Genomic DNA, 26,588 nt, shown 5'->3' on the forward strand with positions numbered 1-26,588 from the left:
AGAGAATATTATATAGCCAAATGTGATCCAGCAGTAAATAAAGATTTATGGCCTACCTTTTTCTGATGTCAAGTAACTTTACTGAAGAACAACGTTTCAAAGAACTCTTCGCCAACTGGCTAACGTTAAATAATAATAAAAATATAATAAAGAAAAAAAAATCCGTTGAACTGAGTAGGTTCATTCACTGTTTATTTGTGATCGTTGTGAAGAAAAAGAATAGCATCCACTGTTGAAGGCTTCAGGCTCGGTAATCAAATCAAAACTCTTTCAAAATGCAGCTTTTCCTGAAGTATTGGGAACTTTTAGTGACTCCTTACGCTCCAACTTCTCCCTGATGCTCTGCATGGTCAACTGTCACCTAATGCATTGCACGCGCGTCGCGTTACTCGCGTGATCGCATATTGCGTTGCATATTTATATTAGCCTATCAATATAACAATATTCCACACAGTAGCCTGCGCTCTGCACGTATATTATGGGCACGATGAAAGGAGAAAAGCTAAATGAGCCCGAGTCCGACCAAAGCCCAATCTGTAAAAAAAAATAAAAATTGACCCGACTGCTCCCAATAAGTGACAAAATAACGCCAACATTTTCCTATTTACATGTTGTGATTTGTATAGTCACAGCGTGTACAAATAACATGGTCACATATTCTCAGAAGGCAAAGCACTGCTAACTTGGGCGGAGTGATTTGCTCGCAGCGCCTGAGAAGCCCCATGGTGAGGAGCAGAGTTCGCTCAGAATTGGAGTAAATCACTCCGCAGAAGTAGCAGTGCTTCGTCTTCTGAGAATATAGTTCCCAGTATGTATACGGTTAGAAGATGGCTGTGTCTCATGTGACCTTGTTATTCGTACACGCTGTGACTATACAAATCACAACATGTAAATAGGAAAACGTTGGCGTTATTTTGTCACTTATTGGGAGCAGTATGCTAGCTGTAGCCGTTTACCTCCAGTCTTTGTGCTAAGCTAGGCTAGCGGTGGGTGCGTCAAACAGACTTACAGCACGCACGGAGATGAAAAAGGTATGTATGGACTTATCTAACTCTGGGGGATAAGGTGAATAAGCTAAAGTCCCAAAAAGTCGAAGTGTTCCTTTAAACTGGCTGTGATTGAGTGGAGGCGGGGCTCATTTGCATATTCATGGTCCCTCGTATACTTAATTAAACAAGGCGTGTAAAGTTACATTCAAGCTATTTTTTTTAAATATGTCATTTTGATTATCAAAGGGATTAAGTTACTGCAGGGGGACTTAGATATTTAAAGATTTTTTTGTTTTTCTGACCAATGTACGTATTCAGGAAAGAAACGCGTTCGGGAAATATGTTACTTTTCAGTTCCGTTTTTTGAAAATCTCCCATTGTCTTACATTTATAGAATGTTTGTAATTCAAAATGTAACTGTCAACAATGATGTCACTGTAGCAGTTGTATTTGGGCTTTTTTCTCGCATATATTTGCATAGTAATTTTGATTGGTTTCCTCTTTGTGGAAGACAGAGCACGTTCCTTCATTCACAAACAGCAAGTGAGAGTGCAAGGCAACGGAGCAGAACGCAGCCGTCTTGAGTTGAACTGTTTAACTTTAAGTTTATGGCTTTAACTGCTAGTTTTGTTAGATTGTCATTTGCACAAGCAGCATGTGACTGAAAGAAGGAAGTATTTGTTTTTCCTTTGAAATCTTGATTTCAAACAATCTTGTTTCTCCTATTTCCATGTTGTCTCTCGTAGATGTGTCCTTCAGGCCGAGATGCTAGTGGAATATCATATCCCCAGATGTCAAGCCTTTTTTATCCTCATGTTCCTGGTCTTATTGTGAATGATTCATCAGTGCATGTTATTATAAAAATGTTGTTTGTCTTCATAATCTTTCATAAAAATTGTATATGTTGTTGTTCCTCTTCCTCTGTACTTGTTTCTTAAGCATCACAGAGAAGTTGTAAAATGGTCTTGTAAAACATCTTGCATTGTGAGAAACCTTGACTAACATCACACTACTGTTTGAAAGTTTGGGGGCAGTAAGAATTTTTTCTTAATAATTAATCATTTTATTCAGCAAGAGTGCGTTAAATTGATCAAAAGTGACAGTAAAGACATTTATAATGTTACAGTAGATTTCTGTTTCATATAAATGCTGCTCTTTCTATTCATCAAAGAATCCTGAGAAAGTGTATCACGGTTTTCACAAAAATCTGAAGCAGTTTTCAACATTGATGATAATCATAAATGTGTCTTGAGCAGCAAATCATCATATTAGAATGATTTCTGAAGGATCATGTGACACTGAAGACTGGAGTAATGATGCTAAAAATAAATTAGGGGAGACCGGGGACAGTTGCAACACTTTTTGCATTTCTCTCAATTACTCAGAGACTATTTGGACTAGACCAACCAAATTTGTATATATTAAACTTGCATCTGTCTGCTAATTACCCATACCATTTAAAGATGATTATACACTCACCTAAAGGATTATTAGGAACACCTGTTCAATTTCTCATTAATGCAATTATCTAATCAACCAATCACATGGCAGTTGCTTCAATGCATTTAGGGGTGTGGTCCTGGTCAAGACAATCTCCTGAACTCCAAACTGAATGTCAGAATGGGAAAGAAAGGTGATTTAAGCAATTTTGAGCGTGGCATGGTTGTTGGTGCCAGACGGGCCGGTCTGAGTATTTCACAATCTGCTCAGTTACTGGGATTTTCACGCACAACCATTTCTAGGGTTTTCAAAGAATGGTGTGAAAAGGGAAAAACATCCAGTATGCGGCAGTCCTGTGGGCGAAAATGCCTTGTTGATGCTAGAGGTCAGAGGAGAATGGGCTGACTGATTCAAGCTGATAGAAGAGCAACTTTGACTGAAATAACCACTTGTTACAACCGAGGTATGCAGCAAAGCATTTGTGAAGCCACAACACACACAACCTTGAAGCGGATGGGCTACAACAGCAGAAGACCCCACCGGGTACCACTCGTCTCCACTACAAATAGGAAAAAGAGGCTACAATTTGCACGAGCTCACCAAAATTGGACAGTTGAAGACTGGAAAAATGTTGCCTGGTCTGATGAGTCTCGATTTCTGTTGAGACATTCAGATGGTAGAGTCAGAATTTGGCGTAAACAGAATGAGAACATGGATCCATCATGCCTTGTTACCACTGTGCAGGCTGGTGGTGGTGGTGTAATTGTGTGGGGGATGTTTTCTTGGCACACTTTAGGCCCCTTAGTGCCAGTTGGGCATCGATTAAATGCCACGGCCTACCTGAGCATTGTTTCTGACCATGTCCATCCCTTTATGACAACCATGTACCCATCCTCTGATGGCTACTTCCAGCAGGATAATGCACCATGTCACAAAGCTCGAATCATTTCAAATTGGTTTCTTGAACATGACAATGAGTTCACTGTACTAAAATGGCCCCCACAGTCATCAGATCTCAACCCAATAGAGCATCTTTGGGATGTGGTGGAACGGGAGCTTCGTGCCCTGGATGTGCATCCCACAAATCTCCATCAACTGCAAGATGCTATCCTATCAATATGGGCCAACATTTCTAAAGAATGCTTTCAGCACCTTGTTGAATCAATGCCACGTAGAATTAAGGCAGTTCTGAAGGCGAAAGGGGGTCAAACACAGTATTAGTATGGTGTTCCTAATAATCCTTTAGGTGAGTGTATATGACATATCGTTCACAGTATTTATTTGAATGGAAGAAGCCAGATGTTGCAACTGACCCCAAACCCAGGGGACAGTTGCAACAAAACCCAGGGACGGTTGCAACGTTAAAATTACCTTAAATTTCATTAATTAACTTAAGCCTTTTGTCTCAATGAGCATAGAATTCTGAAAATATTAACTGTTTTAGGCCTACTATAATATTATAGTATTATTTATTTCAATAATATTATTGTAGCCTATTATTTATTTTAGTCATATTTATCAAATAACAATTATTGAGTTTTGTTTGTTCATGTGTAGAACATAGGCCTACATAGATTCAGTGTGCAGGTGTTACAAATGCTATTCAATCTCTCCATATTTCAGTGTCAGACAGGAAGAATTGAACAATTTGCAATGCAACAAACTTTTATTAAACATGCAATTTATAACTTGTTGCAACCGTCCCCAACCCTATCAGCCATGACAGAAAATCATATTCCTGCTAGACACACTGACTTTGACACATGCTAACCATGTCACTTAGAAGTCAACAAAACAATAATTCAAAGTAAGTAAGTTTTGATTAATTCATACAAAATTTCAGGACAGTATGACAAAAATATATCTCATGAAAAAATTTACAAAACAAGTTTTGTTCAATAAATGCAGCAGCAGATGCTGAATATGTCTGCTGTCTTCTTGGTGGGGGGAGGGTCTAACTGTGCATGTGCAGTATGAGTGTCATCACTCTAGCTTGTTTCTGATTGGAGAAAAATTACATGTTGCAACCATCCCCATGTTGCAACTGTCCCGGGTCTCCCCTACATTTTACAATATATTCAAATAGAAAACAGTTATTTTAAATTGTAATAATATTTCAGATTATTTTCGTTTTTGCTTAATTTTTTAATAAAATAAATTCAACCTTGGTGAGCAGAAGAGACTTTTTCAGAAACCCCAAACTTCTAAACTCTTGTGGACTTCCAAGAAAAAGGAAATGTAATGAAGGTCAAAATAAATTTTTAGAGTTGTTATTTAAGGACCCTGAGATCCTTTTCATGTGTTTTGTTTATGATTTGTGTATTGTTTGTCTCTGAGGATTATCTCATCAGAGAAAGTGCAGCTGTTTGGCGAGTCGTAGTGGCATTCATCCTTTCCGCGTGTTTCTCGGTCGCTCTCAGTGTGTGACAGTCAGTGAAGTCTGATCATTACAGGAGAACAGAGGAGTCCGACTGTGTGAATTCGACCGCTGTGGTTCAGTTGTGTCCCCGCGATGGGCCTGAGAAGCTCTGATTGGATCCCAGTCAACAAAGAGACGTTCCTCTCAGTATGCCGTCGGCGTATGTGAGCCAAAAAGTGTGCTTTCATTTTTTTTTTTTTGGTTTGAAATGTCCATTTTAAACGGAATGAAAGACACACTCGATCCTGTTCCGATTATAAAGCTACAAAGCTTGAAACCGGAGCGGAGAGTGTATCTGTCCCGGCCACCTAAAGCAGAACAAAGAGTGTTTGAACGGATCCTCTTAGACCATCATTGTGGCCACAAATGGAAATCTGGTGAAAGATGTCGCCGGTGAAGTGAGTGCTAGTAATGCGAGCATGCAAATAATCCGATGGCATTCCCGGGAGAGATGGGAGAGGCAGGGAATTGTTTTTCGGCTCAGGCAAGGACATTTATTCTGACTAGAAAGGATTTGCTTAACAAAGAGAACCTGGAAGGTGTTTGTGGTGGAAGAGGCTGCTTTGAGTCACTTGGTTAACCTTACTTTGCTCTTAGCTAAAGTTTGTAGCTTCTAAATCAAGGCACCGTGGCATAAATGATTATTAGTGGTGTTTGCGAAGTCAATCTTGAGGTTAATGGTGTGATGAATCCTCTAACACAAAGTATTAAAGTTCAGTGAGTGCGTCTCCTGCGGCGTTCGAGCTCCACACATGAATGATCCCTCAAATCAGATGTGCTGTGACTTTACTAAGTGATCAGACGAGTTTGTCAAAGTTTCTCGCACCAAAACCATACAGTTGCGGTCATAAGTTTACTTACACTCTGCAGAACATGTTAATAATTAAAGCTTAACAGTTTCATTAATAGAGTTTCACGGGAACTATGCAATTTTATAATCCCTCTTTGTTTAAATGATGTAAGGGTGGATTTCAGTCTGCAAGACTGCCGGATGACTAAAGAAATTTATTTGCAAGATGGTAGAAAACTGCACATTTCTTGTCTATTCCACGCACTGCCACTTACTGTATACCAACGATGGAAATAAGTGCAGTTACAATAGCTTAATATGTGGGAGAGCGTTGCTATAGAGAGTGACAATATTGTATTGCAATAGGTAGCACTTCAAAGTCAATACCAAATCAAAACTAGTTAGCACATTGTTTGTAATTGAAAAGGTTTAATGACAAAATATGGTTAGGTTAAACTTAAAATAGTTACAAAATAGATGTATGAGATGATGATGACTTATACCATTAATCTTACTCAGCATGAAAAATGTTACCAGAGAGAGGTAGAATAAGAGTAAGAGAATAAGAGAGCCAGAGCACCAAAGAGACAGAGCAACAGTTTCAATCTTCTTTTATCCCTACCTGACCCTGTGACTAAAACCCAAATGTGAGACATTCAAACTGACCAATCAGATAATTACAACTTTTTGTTGTAAATGAATTACCCCCATTGTACTAAAGATGTGACAATTCATCGACCCCAAAGTACACACATCTTGGCCAACAGCCCTTGATCACTATCAGCCACTCGGTGCCTGTAGGAACTCCAGATGGTCCTTGTGGTGGAAAGAGGGGGTGGAAAACAGTAAAGCAAATGTCTTGGTTCATTTCAGATATCTTGGATTATGTTCAATCATACAATTATTAACGATTTGCTGATTCTGCAAGGTCCCTTCTGAACTGTGATTTAGTTTTTCATACCCATTTTTCTCTGAATTAAATGGGCTGTTTGTGCTTCTACATTTTAGACTTCTTTATGTAAATGAAGTCAAACAGAATGATAATTATACTAATGAAGTATATTTGATCATGATTGGTCAACATCAGGGTGTTTCACAAGTTATTTAAACAGGCATTCTTGTTATCCAAGTCTTCTGAAGTCATATGAAGAAAATATAAATGAGAGAAACAGACCCAAATTTAAGTCATTATTTGCTTAAATTAGTTTTTAATATTGATTTGCATACTTCTAAACGGTAACACTTTATTTCAATACACATTCTACTAACTAATTACATGAGTTTCAGGAGACTGTAGCAGACTGTGAGTAGACTGTTAGGTTAAGGTTAGGTATTAGGGTTCGGGTTAGTATAAGTTGATATGTTGTTGCAAATTTACTTATAGTCAGTAGAATTTCTGCTGTGGAGCATCAAAATAAAGTGTTAGCAGTTATCATGCCGATAGTCTACTAATACTCAGTTATAGTTGACATGTAGAGCCTACAGTAATTCAAATCAAATCAAATCAAGTATATTTGTATAGCGCTTTTCACAATACAGATTGTATCAAAGCAGCTTCACAGTATTAAAATAAAATAATACAACAAAGTTTGTTTCTAGTGGAATTTATTGATTGATAGAATAAAATTAAATATCCCCAAAATATCCCCAACTGAGCAAGCCAAAGGCAACAGTGGCAAGGAACCGAAAAAACTCCATCAAGCGGCCTAATGGTGTCCTAAAACTCCATCAGGTGACCTAATGGAGAAAAAAAAAACCTTGGGAGAACCCAGGCTCAGTCGGGGGCCAGTTCTCCTCTGGCATTTATGAACTAGAGGCCGGATTGTAGTTTGAAACTGTGAGATTAACAATATTATATGAATGCCTGGCTGAAAAGATGCGTCTTTAATCTAGTTTTAAACTGGGAGAGTGAGTCCGAGCAATTGCAAAGTTACTTCTAGTTAGTAGAATGTCTAAATGTTTATTTCCCTGTGATTTACATGCGACTGTCATTCTGCATTTCTCGTTTATGTCACTAAAAGTGCACATGAATATGCATTTGAGCTCCAGATATGAATGATTCCTCAATCCAGGTGTGCTGTGACTTTACTAAGTGATTCTACATTTTTCCAAGCATGCATTGCAGCTTGAAAAATGATGTGGCAATTATTATTACAGAATCATTGCTTTGCATTTACTGGCTTGAATTATGGACAAAGCTCTGTGCGTCTTATATTGACGCTAAAGGTTGCCATGTGCGTTCGATGTAGACGAAATGTCAAAAGCGTCAGTATATGACGCCCTAGGATGAGAATGCGTTGGTTATTTAGCTGTCTTGTGGTTCATATTTTTACTGAATTACAATTGTTGATCATCACCATGTTTGAGATTTGTGCGTTGAGGTATATGTGCATCTCAGTGCAACTTTTGTGCACGATATATTTGCCAGGGTAAAATGTTTGCCTCTAAATTTATGTTTAAATCATGTAGTTAGCATTGAAAATCAAGATGAAAAAACAAGGATTGTAGCCCCTTGCATTACTAATGCAAAACAATATTTAGTTGCCTTGACAAGAATGTTTAAGTTCAAAACACTACCTGTTACTCATTAGATGAACTAAAGTATGTAATTCGGCTTTAATTGGAGCTAATTAGTTGAGTTAACTTAAGTTGAATGTGATAGGTTGCCTTTTTCAAGTTAGCGCAGCTTTGTACTTTAAAACACGATCAATGTGTTTACACGATGAATCCAATCCAATTTTACATTCTGAAAGTTCTGTTATGAACCGTAAACGTTGCAAACGGATTACTGAACTTCACAAGTGTACAAAGTAGGGGTTTAACGATACACTCATGTCATGATTCGATACAAATCGCGATATTTTAATCTAAAATAAAGAAGTTTTTTTTTATTATTATTATTATTTCTCTATTATTTTTTAAAGTATTATTATTTCTCTATTATTTTTTAAAGTATTATTATTATTATTATTATTATTATTTTCAGGACCCACAAATATTCCCCCTTTTCATTATTATACATTATTTTCAACATTATATACGTATAGTAGTTTAATGCAGTTATGTCACTGAAACGCCATAAACTTTCAGTTTTTTCCTCACGCAATACTCACACTTTCATTAGTATTGTATGCAGATTAGTATTGTTCATTCTTAGTTTGTTAACTAAAGTAGTTAACTAATGCACCTTATTGTAAAGTGTTACTTATGAAATACCTAACAGAACTTGTTTTGCTATATAGATTTTTTTCTTCTAAGAGTGGACTGTCAATATTTCTTGTATATGTTTCTTGTGAAAGTGTGTATGAAAATGTCACCATGTGCTTTTGTAACTCTAGGATCAGATAGAGCAACAGCAAGGTTTCCACTTCATGCATAACTCTCTACAAAGGCTGCATGTGTAATGCTGAATGATTGTGTTGCTCTATATCTGATTGTCCTTGAGATCAAACATCAAATATGATTTTTCATGTCCTATTTTTTTTTTTTTTTTTTTTTTTACACCAGATGCTCCCCGAGTCATTGTGAACATGGAGGGAGATGCTCTCAGTCATGGAGCACGTTTCACTGCAACTGTTCTGCGACGGGCTACAGCGGAGCGACCTGTCACAGCTGTGAGAACGCTTCTGAAATACACACACCACAAACCTTTCATTACACTGTTAAAGGAGCACGCCGACTTTTTGGGACTTTAGCTTATTCACCATATCTGCAGAAGTAGCAGTGCTTCGCCTTCTGAGAATATAGTTCCCAGTATATATACGGTTAGAAGATGGCTGTGTCTCATGTGACCTTGTTATTTGTACACGCTGTGACTATACAAATCACAACATGTAAATAGGAAAATGTTGGCGTTATTTTGTCACTTATTGGGAGCAGTATGCTAGCTGTAGCCGTTTACCTCCAGTCTTTGTGCTAAGCTAGGCTAGCGGTGGGTGCATCAGACAGAGTTACGGCATGCACAGAGATGAGAAGGGTATGTATGGACTTATCTAACTCTGGGGGATACGGTGAATAAGCTAAAGTCCCAAAAAGTTCCTTTAAAGTCAAGGACAGATCAGGAGTCAAATGCAGAGAGAATAGTTTACTTCATCTGCAACACAAACTTTATTTAATGTCTGGCCTTTAGAAAACTGACATCTTCACCCTTTATTCAAATATGATTAAAATTAGTTAATGATTTTGTAGGCATATTGCGTAGTTGTGCTTGGAGTCAAATGTTTTATTTGTGATAATAACGCAATGAAACATGAAAAATTGTGCCGACGTCATTTTTGACCAGGCTGTCATACAAATGAATTATGAACACATGCAAAAACAAGAGAGAACCAACAAAATATTAATAACTGATTATGTTGTAGTCAATGTTGGCTTTTTCCTGTAAATGCGTTCAGAACGATCCCTGTCAATCGGCGCTGGATCTCGTTCATAATGTTGCCAATGTTCCTCACCAGACTCGAGCCATTAAAAGTGTTTAAATGAGTATGTAGATGCACTTTCTTATCTGCGTTGTTTTGAACTTTTAATGGAAATTGAATTGGTGTGAAGCGACTGTGAAGGCGGGATGCTGACATGGTTGTGTAACTTACTTCATTATGCCACAGATCACATTGTATGTTCTAATTGTGTTATATTGGAGTTTAAACGTGCTACAAACTTTTTTTTCTTTGGCTCACATTCATTGACACATTTTCAACACAATATATTTTGTATTATGTAGACATTGCATTAAGAGCAAATGGTCAAAATCATATACTGTACACTTAATTTAATATATGTGAAATTAAACTTCCGAATATTTGTATTATGAAGCGAGACGTGTGATGCCATAAATATTGCATGCAAACAGTGCTGCTTTAATTATGACCATCTGCATCTGTTTCGTATCTTTGATTTCATGATGTAATGCAGACAGGGGAAGATAACGATCAATTAAGATGCTTAGGGTGAAATGGATTAATGTAGGTTTCACTTTCAAGGAAAATAATTACAATCTATACGCAATCTGTTTTTCAATCTGTTTATTTCAGATGCACAAGATAGAGAATTATTTGTGAACCAATAAAGCTTTATAAAAACCTGATCACAAGCCCAGAAAAGCAATATTTATTTTATTATTATATATATATATATATATATATATATATATATGTACGTGTGACTTGCATCATAAACACAACATTGACTATGTTTGCTCGATTTGGCCAACAACAATAGTTTCGTACAAAGCCACAGCAGAACTATATATATATTCTGTTTAAGGACCTGGAGAATCATCTCAGTTTGGTCAACATAGAAAACCCATAAAAACATGTGTTGTTGTTGTTTGTTGTTTGCAATTATATGTCAGTAAGTGTGCCGATATACTCAGCTACTGTACTGCAGAAATGTGCTTTCATTTGTAAACCTCCAAACGCTCCTCTGACTGACAGCAGCTTTATATGAGATCTGATTATGAGGTCGCACTGTAAAGTCCCTCTCAATAACGCTCACCCTTTAAAACAGCTCAAGTGTGTGAGCGTCTTTCATGCTGCCGCCATTAAATATTTGAGTGACGTGTGCTTAATTTTAGCCGAAATCTGTTCCACACTCTTTTATGGCTCCAAAATAGGCCTTTTCACTTCATTTAAGACTTGGTGTAAATCCATAAGTGTGTAAAACTCAACCTCTGCAGCTAATGAGCACCTGACCTTGTGTCATATTTTATATATTTTCTCTACAGGAGTCACTTTTGGGGGATAAAAGTGCTCAATATGCAAAAAACGTCCTATCTAGTACAAAAGATTATGCAAACTATTGATGCAATTAATGATAAAAATTATAAATTTTCCTCAAAATATGAGGACAATATTTTATAGTTTTTAAATATTTTAAATATGAGGGAAGAACAAAACACTAAACTTGGTTATTTATCTAACAAAATTTTGGGGCAAAAAAAGGCAAATGATTTTATTTTACTATGAAAACACATGCATAGAAAAACTCACAGCTCACATGAAAAATATCACAGTTATTAATATTTAGTTGGTTCTCTCTTGTTTTTGCATGTGTTCATAATTTCTTTGTATGACAGCCTGGCCAAAAAGTATGTCGGCACAATTTGTCATGTTTCATTGCGTTATTATCACAAATAAAACAATTGACTCTGCAAGCAGAACTATGGAGTATGCTTAACAATATTTAATAATATTTGAATAAAGGATGCAATTTAAATTTCCCTAGGCCAGACATAACTATTGCCCACTACTGATTCTGTCATATAAATGACTATAAATAAATACACAAATTTACATATTCGTTTTAATGCTGCCACCTTACTTATTTTGTGCCAGATAAACACTGAGTCATGCGATCAAATGATTATATAATTTAAAAGATCTTGGCCTTTTATGGTAGCTAACTATATTTTCTAAAGGGCAGCTTGACTTCTCCAGATCATCTAAAGGACTGGAATCTTACCATCCTGTTTAACATGTAATAACATTTTACAGGGTGTGAAAAAATCAGCGTTTTTCTGCGAGCTGCATTTTCACACATGCTGCGTGAACTGGTCACAACTTCATCTGTAGACAGACAGTGTGAATGCGCACTCGTTTATGTATGTTACTGTTGTTATTTTCAACAGTCTCACCTCATTATCTCTCCACGCGTGCATTTTGAGAACAACTTCTGTGTTTGACAAACCTGCTACTTCTGTGTTTACAGCCATTTATGAAGCGTCGTGTGAGGCGTACAAACACAAAGGAAACACGTCTGGCTTTTACTACATAGACGTGGATGGAAGCGGCCCCATCAAACCTCAACTAATCTACTGCAACATGTCAGGTGAATCTCACACAGCTTATCTGAACTGATTAAATCCCTTTAAACACTCCGTAATTGGGGCTTTAATCCACAGCTTTTGATCCTTGATTCCTACACACACCGCGTCACACCCCGCGGAGGAAGTCACTCGTGGAAAAACACTTCAGAAACACCCCACAGATCAACCTTTGAGCGTGTCTGTGCGACGGGTGCTCTTACAAATAAAGTTTGAAAGGCTTTTACAGCCTGTTGCAACAGAACAAGCCTTTAAAGTGCTTTGGTTCTTAGAAAACCACCACATTACATTTAGATCTTCACTTTTACTTTGTTGAAATCGAAATGGAATTCATATTGACTCTTTTTAATTTCTTATCAGTACACATTGCTCATCTTATTGTACATGATTCATCAGTGCATGTTATTCTGAAGAAGAAAAAGTATTCTCATTACCTTCCTATTTCTCAGCCAATCAGTTCCCAATGGTTCATTTTTTTCTCTCTCATTCAATATCGTATTTTACATTAGTATTCTTTTAGTATTATTAATTTAGTATTATTAATATACTATTTAGTATTTATTAATATTTCAAATTGTTTTTATGTATGTTTTAATTTTTTATTTAAATTTTGTTCATTCAAATTAATCATTTGTATACTAATAATTATAATATTAACAAATAATATATACTATTGCATACACATAGTATTTATTAATGTCAAATTAATTTGTATTTATATATGTTCAGTTTATATATATATATATATATATATATATATATATATATATATATATATATATAATAACATTTTAAATATAACAAGTTTTATTAATATCATTGTGTGTTTTTGTAATTTATTTATTTGTTTTTGGGGTTTAAATAATTCTGTTTAGTTTATATTTCAGTTATAGTTTTAGTAATTTTAGTAATTAAACTTATTTGAATTCATTTAATTAAAAAATGAAAATAATTCAGTTTTAGTTTATGTTAAAGTACCAACACTGTTTCATGTCACATTACAAAAGTAAAATCTGTTGAAAATGTCATTTCATGTTGATTTGAACACATTATGCCTCCAGTAGAATCAATTTAAAGACCCTAAAATGAAACGTCAATAATAAAAAGAACCATGAAGCTTGAAAAAGATTCTTTGAACACAAGAACCTCTATTTTTATGATTGTTTAGTAGATATCACATGTTTGAGGCTTTTTCTGAACTTCTTGTGACCTTTTGAAAGTCACGTGACTGTTGTACAGTGTGTCTTTTTTGGCTCGTTTCATGGTCTGAATCCCTCTCGTCCCTGCAGATAAAGCCTGGATGGTGATACAACACAATAACACGGAGCTCACCAAATTAAAAGCGTCCTCCGGGATGAATCAGCATTTAGCCCATTTTAACTATTCCGCCGACGCGGAGCAGATCCGGGCGATAATCACCCAGGCTGAATACTGTGAGCAGGAGCTCTCCTACCACTGCAAAAAGTCACGGCTCTTGAACACACCAGGTAAGCCCTTTTCATTAGGAATATCGATCGCCCCCTCCATATGAAAGGTCAGGCTTATTAAAACCGCAGACGCTCGCATGACGCTTAAGCACGCAGCTCAAATTGATTGTTATACTCTTTGTTATGAGCAGTTTATATTGAGTTATACCCCCCACCGCATTTTTCGGCATTAAATTAATTAAAAGGCCCCGTAGGGTACATTATTCATGTGCATTTGTACCTTTGAAGTGCTTTTATCATGTTTGTTTGTTTGTTTGTTTGTTTGTGTGGGTTTGTCATGGGCGGTTTGGTACAGCGGCTCTCTATCACAGGTCGAGTCGGGTGATAACGCTTCTCGTAGTCTCTCAAATAAACACGAAACACGACCCACGGTAATTACGTCCATTAGTTGTCTCATTATCGGAGTTCTTCATGAGACGAGGAGAACACGGTGTCAGGCGTAAATAAGAAAATGTTGGAAATGTCAGGTGAATAGTAATGAATAAACACGCTAGTCTCGATTAAACCTGGACAGATGTGTTTACAGGACGACGCGTGTGGGAGTGTGATCGTCTCGAGATGACAGATCGCACATGAGGTCTCTTTAACATCTCAATTCTTTCTGTTAGGCAGCAGTGAGATTAAATGTGGAGCTAATAAAGCCTGCTTCTCAGATGTTTCTCTCGAGAAAAAGACCACAGTAATCGCACACATCATCTCAAATTTGCCAAGATTTTGCCAAAGTCATTGATCTCGATGTGAACTCAATTCAATTCAATTCAAATTTATTTGTATAGTGCTTTTCACAATACATATTGTTTCAAAGCAGCTTTACAGAAAGTGCATTTCAGAAATGTACATAGAAAAATACAGTTAGTTAATCATGTATTAATTTAGGGCATAACATATCGCCAGCGTCGAGTCGTCTCTTCACAGGCGTCGAGTCGTCTCTTCACAGGCGTCGAGTCGTCTCTTCACGGGTGTTGGGGCATCTGAAGGTTCCATGAGAGGCTGGATACAAACTGGAACTGACAAACTCTATTTACCTCGGGACTAGCGTCCCGAGATAACAACAGAAAAGCAGATGGGAAATAATTAGCGTAGCTGCTGTTCATAATATTAATGCATTCGATCTGATTCAACTGTAGTATAAAAGGTAAGTATTATGTGAATGTTTGGCTAAAGAGATGCGTCTTCAGTGTTGGGAAAGTTCACTTTCTACATGAACTAGTTCAAAGTTCAGTTCACAACTTTTAAAATGAACTAGTTCAGTTCATAGTTCATATACTCAAAATTTTGAACTAAGTTCACAGTTCCAAAAATGAACTAGTTCATAGTTCTTTTTTTCCATGTTGCTGCGAGATATTATTTTTCAAAATGATTGCCACAGCCCATATAGAACCACAGACAATTATTTTATCAGTTTTAACACTGAAGATATGCGTCAGATTTTTCCCATCCTCACTGACCTTGTCATAAAACTTGTTTAAATGATCATACTACGCCTCCTTGCTGCTTTTTGTTTTGATTTGATTTGTAACGTAAGTGATTAGTCGTTCATGAACGATCCATTCATTGCCTCTGTCACGTGACAAATAAACGAAAGACTCGAGGTAAAGTAATTATTTATGTTCCCTGTAAACGATTTTTGACTGCATTATAATGATTTCTTAATTCAGAATATGATCAAGATTGCGTATAGGTGGATGTGTTCTGGGAATTTGCCAGTTAATAGTATAACATTTAAAGCCCCTTAAATGAACGAAATGACTCGAAAAAAGATTTGTTCATTTTGATGAACGAGATCGAACAAGAGAGTCAGTTGGTGGCTTGTGTTGCCAGATTGGGTGTTTTTTCCGCTACATATTGAGGCCGGTTTACGGTTTGTTTTAGGTGGGTTTTCGCCTGGAAGGCTCTATAGAAATCTGGCACTCTATTGAACGAAGTTAAACTGAGAGAGCGTGGCGTTCACAGACACCAGAATGAACGAGTTCACAGTAACGTTCATCAGGCAGTAATACGGTACGTTCAGTTCACGTTCGCCCAAAATATGAACGAGTTCATGAACTATCGTTCAATGAACGCGTTCAGGCACAACACTGTGCGTCTTTAATCTAGTTTTAAACTGGGACAGCGAGTCTGAGCCTCAAACAATATCAGGAAGGCCATTCCACAGTTTAGGAGCTAAATGTGAAAATGCCCTCCCTCCTTTAGTGGACTTAGATATCCTAGGAATGACCAGAAGCCTCGAATTTAGTGATCTTAAAGAGCGCGATGGATTGTAGGGCGATAGAAGTTCTGTTAAATACCCAGGAGCTAAACCATTTAGGGCTTTATAGGTCATTAGTAATACTTTGTAATTGATACGGAACTTTATAGGTAACAAGTGTATAGATGATAGAATTGCTGTTATATGATCATATTTACTTGATCTAGTAAGAACTCTAGCAGCTGCATTTTGGACTAACTGTAGCTTGTTTATTGAGTATGCAGGACAACCAGCTAATAAAGCATTACAGTAATCTAGTCTTGAGGTCATGAATGCCTGAACTAACTTTTCTGCATCAGAAACAGATAGCATGTTACGTAGCTTAGCAATGTTTCTAAGGTGGAAAAAGGCTGTTCTTGTAACATATGAAATATGATTTTCGAAAGACAAGTTGTGGTCTAGTATAACTCAAACATTTCTAAGCAAAATAAGGGTGAAATGATCTGAACTATTGACTCGTTTGTGTCTGTTTTAATTTATTTTTAGGAACTTTAGTAGAAACATCTCATTTCCTTCTCGTATGTTTCTCATGAAAAAAAAACACCCCAGTTAAATTCTCAAATTATGCTCAGATTCTCCAAGATCCCATCCCAAAGTCTGCAACCAAAACTCAAACATTTCTCATCAATTTCAGGGTCTATTGACACATTTGTGTCTGTTTTTTATTTCTTTTGAAGGAGTAGAAACATCTAATTCCCTGCTTCCCAGATGTTTCTCATGACAAGATCCCAAACAAGTCTGCAACCAAAACTCAGAAATCTCATCCAATTCAGGGTCAGATGATCTGAACTATTGACTCTTATTTTGAGGAGCTTTTACATTGTTGAAACATCTGAGACAAAGTTAAAATGACTGAGAACTCATGAGCTGTAAAAGAGCAACCTCTGAGCAATCTCATTTCTTCTGGGTGTGCAAAAATCTTCCTTTTATGATGTCTAATGTCTCATTTCAGTGTCTAAGCATCATTGTGTCGAGCTTGTGATGAATGCTGTGTGTGTGTGTGTGTTGCAGACGGGACCCCCTTCAGCTGGTGGGTGGGACGGGCTGGTGAAGCGCACATGTACTGGGGTGGAGCAGTGCCGGGGAGCCAGCAGTGTGCCTGTGGCCTTCAGGAGAACTGTGTGCATCCTGAACACTTCTGTAACTGTGACGCCGACAGCAAAGAGTGGTACGACACCAGACTGTGTTCACACTTGTAGTTCAGTTCTCTTGGTTCTTCTGGTCTGGACCAAAAAATTAAAACGATACATTTAGTCTTGGTTTTGCTTAGCATTCACAATGTCATTTTTAACACCACAACCAGGGTTTGAAATTAACACCCGCCAAATGCGGGTAAAAATCAACTGTGGCGAGTAACGCTGTCAAATCACTGGCCAATTTGGATTGTTACTATGTTTACTCACTTTGCTAGGGAAGTTTGTAAGTCAAATCTGCGCAAATTTAACGTAAATACTCAACTCGTGAGTTGTTGAGTGTGTGTGTGTATATATATATATATATATATATATATATATATATATATATATATATATATATATATATATATGAAGAGTTCAGATGCAAAAGCCTCTAAGTGCCATCTGAAATTTTCTTCTAGAATGATCTTTTTTTTTTCAAGCTCGTATATTTAAGTTCAATAATTTCACTTAAATGGCAATGCAAATTACCTATTAATTATCATTAAGTGAAATTACTTAACTTAAATATACAAGCTTTATAAAAATGATCATTCTAGAAGAAAATTTCAGATGGCACTTAGAGGCTTTTGCATCTGAACTCTTCATATATATATATATATATATATATATACAGTATATATATATAGTATATATATACACATAAACTGTGAATCTCATATATATATTACCTATATATATATATATATATATATATATATGAGATTCACAGTTTATGTGTTGTTCTCAAATGTACACACATGCTGTTTTGTGATGTTTGACAGGTCTAATGACTCCGGGTTGCTGTCCCATAAAGAGCATTTGCCGGTTGGAGCGCTGGCGATCGGTGACATCAGCAGATCCGGTTCAGAGGCAGCCTACAGAGTGGGTCCCATGCAGTGTTACGGAGACAGTAAGTGCCGCACAGATTTAATATTACCCGCTCTAATCGCACTGTAACCACTTACCCTGTCAGACCGGCTCTGGGTAGATTGGCACACGTGTGCAGTAATGCTTAATGAAAAACCGTGATGTTGTTCCCGGCGAACTAGGGACATGTGCTACTGTAAATGCTTTCTCCAGGTAACTACTGGAACGCCGCCTACTTCAACAAGGAGACGTCGTACCTGCACTTTCCCACGTTCCACGGGGAGCTGAGCGCCGACATCTCCTTCCTCTTCAAAACCAGCTCTTCATCAGGAGTGTTCCTGGAGAACCTGGGGATCAAAGACTTCATCCGGATTGAACTGAGCTGTGAGTGTGTTCAACTTTCCAGCTTTTTCCTTTACAGGGGAATCTCACAAAACCTGCCAAGACAGATGACAGCTGTTTTTACTCAGTTTTTTTTAAGGATCATTAATATTTTTTAGTATTTTATATATATATATATATATATATATATATATATATATATATATATATATATATATACACTTTTTTTTCTTTCTTAATAAGATAATACATACATAATATCTAATTTAGATACTATGAAAAAAGTATTATGTATGTATATGTATGTAATGTAATATAATATATATAATATAATACAAATAATATATATATATATTAGTTATGGAAGTAGTTTTACTATTTAATTGGAGTAGTAAAGTAATGAGAATTGGGAGAATATTATGTTATTTAAAAATTAAATTATAAAATATATGTAATATAAAAAATATATAAATATGAATACAAATAGGCTACTGTTACTGTTTATATGCATTAGTATGCATTACAAAAGAATTGGGAGTTTTTTATATAATATAATTAGAAAATTAAATTATAATTATAATGCTGAAATGTCTTAATCTTTTATGTTGAATGGCCTTAAAATCTTAATGGCCATAAAAATGTAAAAATAAAAGTAAAAACTTTTTCTTTTGATTTTGTGGTGAAATATGGCTTCATGAGATTCACCCCTGTAGGAAAAAACACTCGAATGAATCAATATGTAATGATGTAGTGATTGAGTCAAGCAGAAGTGTGTGTGTGTGTGTGTGTATGCTCATATTTGCAAGGTGTTACATACGTTGGTTGAGTTTCGACATTGCTGAGTATTTGTTTATCCACCAAAGGGAGAAATAATCCAGAGAAGCTGTCGTCTGAAAATATAGACATCACAAAACGCTTTCCTCCAGGGAAATTACCACAGAATAGCTGTTGAACCAATATGTAGAGATGTGCTCCACTGGTTTGCAATGCGCTCAGAGTGAGAACCCTCTATATGATCAATTTAAGACCTTTGGTCATTTTATTAGCAGTGTTTGCCAAGTCAAGCATCTCGATCACTCGTGGTCTGAAGCAGAGTTTCCGCTAGAAAAAAATGGTGCCGGTCAAAGTGACCGGCAGAAGTTTCGTTTTCCGGACATTTTGATGATATGCCGGTCAAATATCGCCTCTTAATTAGTCAAGTTGAGGAAAACTGGAGGAAGGCTATGTAACTTAAAAAATGACATAATCAGGCCGAATGCAACATGTTTATTAGACTAACTTTCAAATAAAAAAACGGAAAAAAAACATGAACGTCCGATTGACGTCAATCAACGGCAATTGTTTTTACTATGGTTTCACATTCATAGTTTAACAAACCAATCCCCCTTCCCCACATAGAATATCTGAAGCCTATTGTTTTTACTCAAGCGAACTTCCCAGTGTCTCTCCACAACCTGCAATGCGCATAAGCCGCGTAACCTAGGCGACTTCGCTGCTTCGTCTTGATCCGATTCTGCAGCGAGAACTCTTGAGGAACACTCGAGACCCATTTTCTACTATGGTTTTGTACGTTTCTTCATTCGGATCTATTTGCGATCCATTTCATTCTAAACAAACAACGCAGTTTATATGGTTCGTCCTTGTTTCATTATTCATTAAGATAATAATTAATAAATGCGTGCATAATTATCAGTGAACTTGATAAATGTTGCAGATATGTTTCGCTATGCATGCAAACAAATGCCTTTCAACTTATGTGTGCAAAATTCTGAATAAAAAGAATGTGCAGCAATTTGTACAAATAGAGAGTCTAGGTCTACTATACGTGTTGTAGCCATTAAATAAGCTCATTTAGTTTAATATTTGTTAAAATATTATAATGTTATTTTTTAATTTATGTTGATTATGAAAAGTGAACCGCACGAGTAGGATAGGATGCGCAATATCGAGAGACATGGAGCGGGTCAGACATGATTTTGACCACTTCATTAAGTTTGGTTTTGTAGAAAGACTTTTTTGAAGTGAATTTCGTTTTGTATAAATTGTATCTTAATTTTAATAATTTTTTTTATCAACCAATTGCCTGTATTTAATAAATAAGCAGCAAATATAGCAGACGATAGGCCTAATCATGCAGGCGCCCGCGCGGTCACTTATTGCTAGTGAACGGGAGCGCATCTCATCCTAATTTAACGAAACTCAGCGTAGGCCTCACAGACATGAAATATATCTTAAGAAAGCTTGAAATGTCTTTTTAACAATTTAAAATGAAAAGAAATAGGCTACTCTCTGATTATGTAATCCATGATGTGCATTTCTCTCTATAGGCGCGTTCATAAGGAGATGGCGATCGTCAACTTCATCTTTACAGCTGTTGCTGCTGTTAATAAACTAAAAGTAATAGGCCTATAATTGTATTAAACAATAAATTAAATGAAATTGTAATTGTATTAAAAAAGCAACAAAAAAAATCCTGTTTAAGTTTTTATTTATTTTTTTACGCATTAAATTCAGGTAGGCTACTGAGTCACTGTCCTCAGTGCCCAGAAAAGCGCTGAAACGGAGATGAAGGGGAACCCGTTTTTATTTTATTTTTTATTTTTTGGCTTATTTTAACTGGCCCATCCAGTTTTCTGGAGGCCGACCTACAATCAAAATCCTGGCGCCGCTAGTGCTTCGCAGCGTCTGATATCAAGAAATAACAGACCGCATTCCACATTGGAATTCAACCAAGCCATGTAATAATGTTTAATAACTTTCAAACGGTAGAGCCTGTTCCTTTATAACATAGCCAAAGGTCGGTGTATTTTTGCTTTATACATTTTAGGCTTATTCTCAAATTCAGATTGTGTTAGGGGGGCGGGATTATAAGGCAATTTTAATCGGACAATTTGACCGGAGAGATTAAATTTTGTCGGACATTTAATTTTTTTTCCGGCCAATGTCCGGTAATTACCGGACAACGGAAACCCTGGTCTGAAGGCCTAAACCGAAGAATGAAAGTTCAGTGTTTGTTTTCGTGCTCCAGACATGAATGATTCCTCATGTCTTCCTGTAGATCTAACAGTAGTGCATGACACTGTGTCGTGATAAAAGGTTCTTTTCCATGTTAATCAGAGGTTTTGTCATAACCAGGCGCAACGGCGACACGTGACGATTCTATCTTAGAAACGGTTTCTATTTGTCTGCGACGTCGCGCTGGAACAACAAACACAAAGTGTGCACTGAAATCTGTAGAAATTACAGTATTACTGGCAGCTGCTTGCCAGTAACTTACTGTAGATTTAAATTGATGTTATTTACTGGCAACAGTTTGTTCAAAGTTAAATGAACATTAAACATTAACAAGTCTTTATCTTTACAGAATAAAACTAAAATAACAGCCTCATGCAAAGCATTCTGGGAACCAAAATCTGAAGGAAAAAAAACAGAAAAAGGTTGATGAAGATTTCTGGTTCCCAGAATGCTTTGCATTAGATTGTTATTTTATAGTTTTATTCTGTAAAGATAAAGACTTGTTAATGTTTAATGTTCATTTAACTTTGAACAAACTGTTGCCAGTAAATAACATCAATTTAAATCTACAGTAAGTTACTGGCAAACAGCTGCATAACTACAGCAATTTTTTTACAGTGGCAGCGATCATCTCAGGTACTGTTTATGTGCTTTATTTAATGTTAAAAGCGTGAAATGTGACTCTGAATATCATTTAGTGCTCCAGCTTTGTAGCTGTAAAAGCAACAATGGATATAATTCACCTCAGATCTTGAAATTAAACAAATGGGAACAAGAACGTTCAAACTGTGAACAAACAAGTGTATTATTTGACAAAAATAGTTTTAGTAACTCAGTAGCCTATGTATTTTTAATAATGGTGTAATATTTGTGAATTTGATTATGTAGCTACTTCTCCATTTTCTTGCGAGTGCCGTCAAGATTACTCTCTAATGCTGTGCACTTGCCGTGAGACTCCGCCCACACGCTGTTCTGATTGGCTGTGATTTTTTATTGACGTTGTGGCGTCTCACAGTCGCGTCGCGTCTAGTGTGGACAGACACAGTGCCTGTCGCTGGAATCTTATCGCGTCGCGTGTAGTTAGGACATGGTGTGACGCTAATAATAGCCAAGGTCATAATAGTTCTAGTTGTTTAAATGAAGTTTTAAAAGTAATATATATGAATGCGTTTCAGTAATGAGAATTGGGAGTTCATAATAAAATATTCTTTTTGCCTGCTGGACCATAAAACAGCTGAAAAAAATCACACAGATGAACAAAGCAAAAGATGATAGAAACCGCATTACAAAACACTAAAAATCATGCAGAAACACCACTTTCATTTCCCTTCCAAAATGTAAAATCCACTTTGACTGCTGCTAGATGAGCACTATCTGTCTGGCGTTCATCCGAACCCTATAAAATCCATGTCCTCTGGGTCTGTGTCTAGATTTTTATTACACCCCTCCGCCACATGGTCCCTGTCTATTACGCAACTCTTTAACTGCATAAAAGAGCTGTTAAATTCCTGGACGTAATGGGCTCGTGTGATGGATGAGAATAGAGTATGTGAAGACCTTACAGCGCCCTGCCACTTGTTCCTTTATAATGACAAATCCTTTGGCTGGAAGAGCTCAATTAACCTCTCATTATATTCTGACTGGTTTGGGTGCCTGTTGAGGCGGCTCATGTTGGACGTGAACTCGGAGGAAGTTCGTTTCAAAGAAGCCGATGGAAAAAACAATGGCGTCTGAGATCTGAGCTGTGGGGTGCTGGAATAGTTCAAGCTAAAATTGTGATTTGCTCGCCAGCATGTTATTTCCTTCATGTGGCAAAACAGTTATTTTCCATATCGAGGTTGAGCACCATTCAGAGATGGATTGAAAATGCCTTTTAAATTACAGTTCTCTTCCTGGATTTGAAGAGACGGTGTGCAGAATTGCACTTTGAATTTGAATCTAAGGATATAGAATTAAACTGAATTGAAAATCAAAGAAATTCACGTTGCTGTAAGTATTAACTGGAAAAGCAAATCTTCGAATGTTGACTTGACAAAGCCTTGTTTGAGAAAGGTTTACAAATATTGATGGTCAGAAAGAAGTCTCTTCTGCTCACCAAGGCTGTGTTTGTGTGTTTAAAAATACAGTAAAAACAGTAATATTGTGAAATATTATTGCAATTTAAAAGAACTGTTTTATATTGTAATATATTATAGAACGTAATTTATTCCTGTGATCAAAGCTGAATTATCAGCATCATTACTCCAGTCTTCACTGTCACATGATCCTTCAGAAATCATTCTAATATGATGATTTGCTGCTCAAGAAACATTTATGATTATTATCATCAATGTTGAAAACAATTGTGATACGTAATATTTTTGTGGAAACAGTGATATATATATATATATATTTTTTAGGATTCTTTGATGAATAGAAAGTTCAAAAGAACAGCGTTTATTTGAAATAGAAACATTATAAATGTTTTGTAATCTTTTGTAAGATTAAAAATATCACTTTCAATTGAATTTAATGAATAAAAGTATTAATTTATTTTTACAGACCCCAGACTTTTGAACCGTAGTGTATATACATTTTGGTGTATTAATTAGGCTGCTGTCTCTTTAAGACCTGACGCACAGATTTCAGTTTTCTTTTTCAACTGTTTACGTTCACTTAAAACATAACTAACTGTGTTTACATGAATACTTGCCAAGACCAGCATTTTTTTATGACATTATTTTGTATGTATTTGACTGTTTAAGCACAATAAGCAGCGAAAAAGATATCAAGTTAGTACTGAGATGTGGCTTTATGAGCACAAAATCTGTGGGAATGAGTAAAATTATGCACAATATACGCAACCTAACAGCAACAATATACATCCTGAGTGAGTGAGTGAGTGAGTGAGTGAGTGAGTGAGTGAGTGAGTGAGTGAGTGAGTGAGTCAGTCTGTGAGTGAGTGAGTCAGTCTGTGAGTGAGTGAGTGAGTGAGTGAGTGAGTGAGTGAGTGAGTGAGTGAGTCTGTGAGTGAGTGAGTCTGTGAGTGAGTGAGTCTGTGAGTGAGTGAGTGAGTCAGTGAGTGAGTGAGTCAGTGAGTCAGTCTGTGAGTGAGTGAGTCAGTCTGTGAGTGAGTGTGTGTGAGTGAGTGAGTGAGTGAGTGAGTGAGTGAGTGAGTGAGTGAGTGAGTGAGTGAGTGAGTGAGTCAGTCTGTGAGTGAGTGAGTCAGTCAGTCTGTGAGTCAGTCAGTGAGTGAGTGAGTGAGTGAGTCAGTCTGTGAGTGAGTCAGTCTGTGAGTGAGTGAGTGAGTGAGTCAGTCTGTGAGTGAGTGAGTGAGTCAGTCAGTCTGTGAGTGAGTGAGTGAGTGAGTCTGTGAGTGAGTGAGTGAGTGAGTGAGTCAGTCTGTGAGTGAGTGAGTGAGTGAGTGAGTGAGTGAGTGAGTGAGTGAGTCTGTGAGTGAGTGAGTCTGTGAGTGAGTGAGTCTGTGAGTGAGTGAGTCTGTGAGTGAGTGAGTGAGTGAGTGAGTCAGTCTGTGAGTGAGTGAGTCTGTGAGTGAGTGAGTCTGTGAGTGAGTGAGTCTGTGAGTGAGTGAGTGAGTGAGTGAGTCAGTCTGTGAGTGAGTGAGTCTGTGAGTGAGTGAGTCTGTGAGTGAGTGAGTCTGAGTGAGTGAGTCTGTGAGTGAGTGAGTCAGTTTGTGAGTGAGTCAGTCTGTGAGTGAGTCAGTTTGTGAGTGAGTGAGTCAGTCAGTCTGTGAGTCAGTCAGTCAGTGAGTGAGTGAGTGAGTGAGTCAGTGAGTGAGTGAGTCAGTCTGTGAGTGAGTCTGTGAGTGAGTGAGTGAGTGAGTGAGTCAGTCTGTGAGTGAGTGAGTGAGTCAGTCAGTCTGTGAGTGAGTGAGTCTGTGAGTGAGTCTGTGAGTGAGTGAGTGAGTGAGTGAGTGAGTGAGTGAGTCAGTCTGTGAGTGAGTGAGTCTGTGAGTGAGTGAGTCTGTGAGTGAGTGAGTCTGTGAGTGAGTGAGTCTGTGAGTGAGTGAGTGAGTGAGTGAGTGAGTGAGTGAGTCAGTCTGTGAGTGAGTGAGTCTGTGAGTGAGTGAGTCTGTGAGTGAGTGAGTCAGTTTGTGAGTGAGTCAGTCTGTGAGTGAGTCAGTTTGTGAGTGAGTGAGTCAGTCTGTGAGTGAGTGAGTGAGTGAGTCAGTCTGTGAGTGAGTGAGTGAGTGAGTCTGTGAGTGAGTGAGTCTGTGAGTGAAGGGGGGGTGGGTTTGTGTGTCAAGATGAGAGAGAGAAAGCGCTGCTAGTATCGTGTATATTCTGCAGAAAATGAGTATTGGAAGCGGTTCAGATATTTCAGTATCGATATGTCTCAAAAAATGTATATTTTTGACAACAATGCATTGCACTTAGTTTATTATTTCACATGCCTTTTTAAAAGACTACAATTGTATATATTATATATAAAATTCAACCTGCCAAAGTGTCTATTAGGAGTGACTGCGTTACACGCCACTGCTGAAATACACCCGCATTTGGCAGGTTGGCAGGTGTTAATGTCAAGCCCTGAATATAGTGTATATTTAATATAGAACTTTCTCTTTCTTGTATGAAAAAGAGCAGCATGAACATTCATTTATACATCCCCACTTGTGTTCCATAGAAGAAATAAAGTGTTTGTAGTGACATGAGTGCGAGTAAATAATGACTGAATCTTCATTTCTGGCTGAAAAAACCCTTTAATAACAATTGAGATGATGACTCACATGCGCTTGCTTCTACATTTTCAAAAGCAACTCACTTTAGTGTCATATTTCCCACACAGACGCTCCAGCAGTGTGTTTTCTGTAGCTCACCCTGAGCGTCAGCTGTGCCGCGCGTGCAGTGAATAATAAAGAGGTCTTAGCACATCATCAGCGTTTTTTTGGAGAGTTTTTTTGTCATTAGAAAGTGCTTCATGACAGAAGGTGCCGATCTTTCTCAGCCGCGAGGCGTCTTCATTCAGATGTGGTGAAATCCTGCAGATGGAG

The 26,588-nt window shown here is 37.1% G+C and overlaps 1 protein-coding gene across 1 annotated transcript in view; it reads left to right on the forward strand.

Annotated features, from left to right (window-relative positions):
- Positions 1 to 26,588, forward strand: part of cntnap3 (contactin associated protein family member 3) — a 127,352-nt gene that overhangs the window by 78,988 nt on the left and 21,776 nt on the right. Inside the window, exons 11-16 of the mRNA XM_084105379.1 lie at positions 9,146 to 9,252; positions 12,344 to 12,463; positions 13,748 to 13,945; positions 17,205 to 17,361; positions 18,154 to 18,281; positions 18,452 to 18,622. Coding sequence (XP_083961505.1) covers positions 9,146 to 9,252; positions 12,344 to 12,463; positions 13,748 to 13,945; positions 17,205 to 17,361; positions 18,154 to 18,281; positions 18,452 to 18,622 — 881 coding nt within the window. The remainder of the gene's footprint in view (positions 1 to 9,145; positions 9,253 to 12,343; positions 12,464 to 13,747; positions 13,946 to 17,204; positions 17,362 to 18,153; positions 18,282 to 18,451; positions 18,623 to 26,588) is intronic.

The sequence above is a fragment of the Abramis brama genome (assembly GCF_963993115.1).
Source record: "Abramis brama genome assembly, chromosome: 25".
Classification (NCBI taxonomy): Eukaryota; Metazoa; Chordata; class Actinopteri; order Cypriniformes; family Leuciscidae; genus Abramis; species Abramis brama.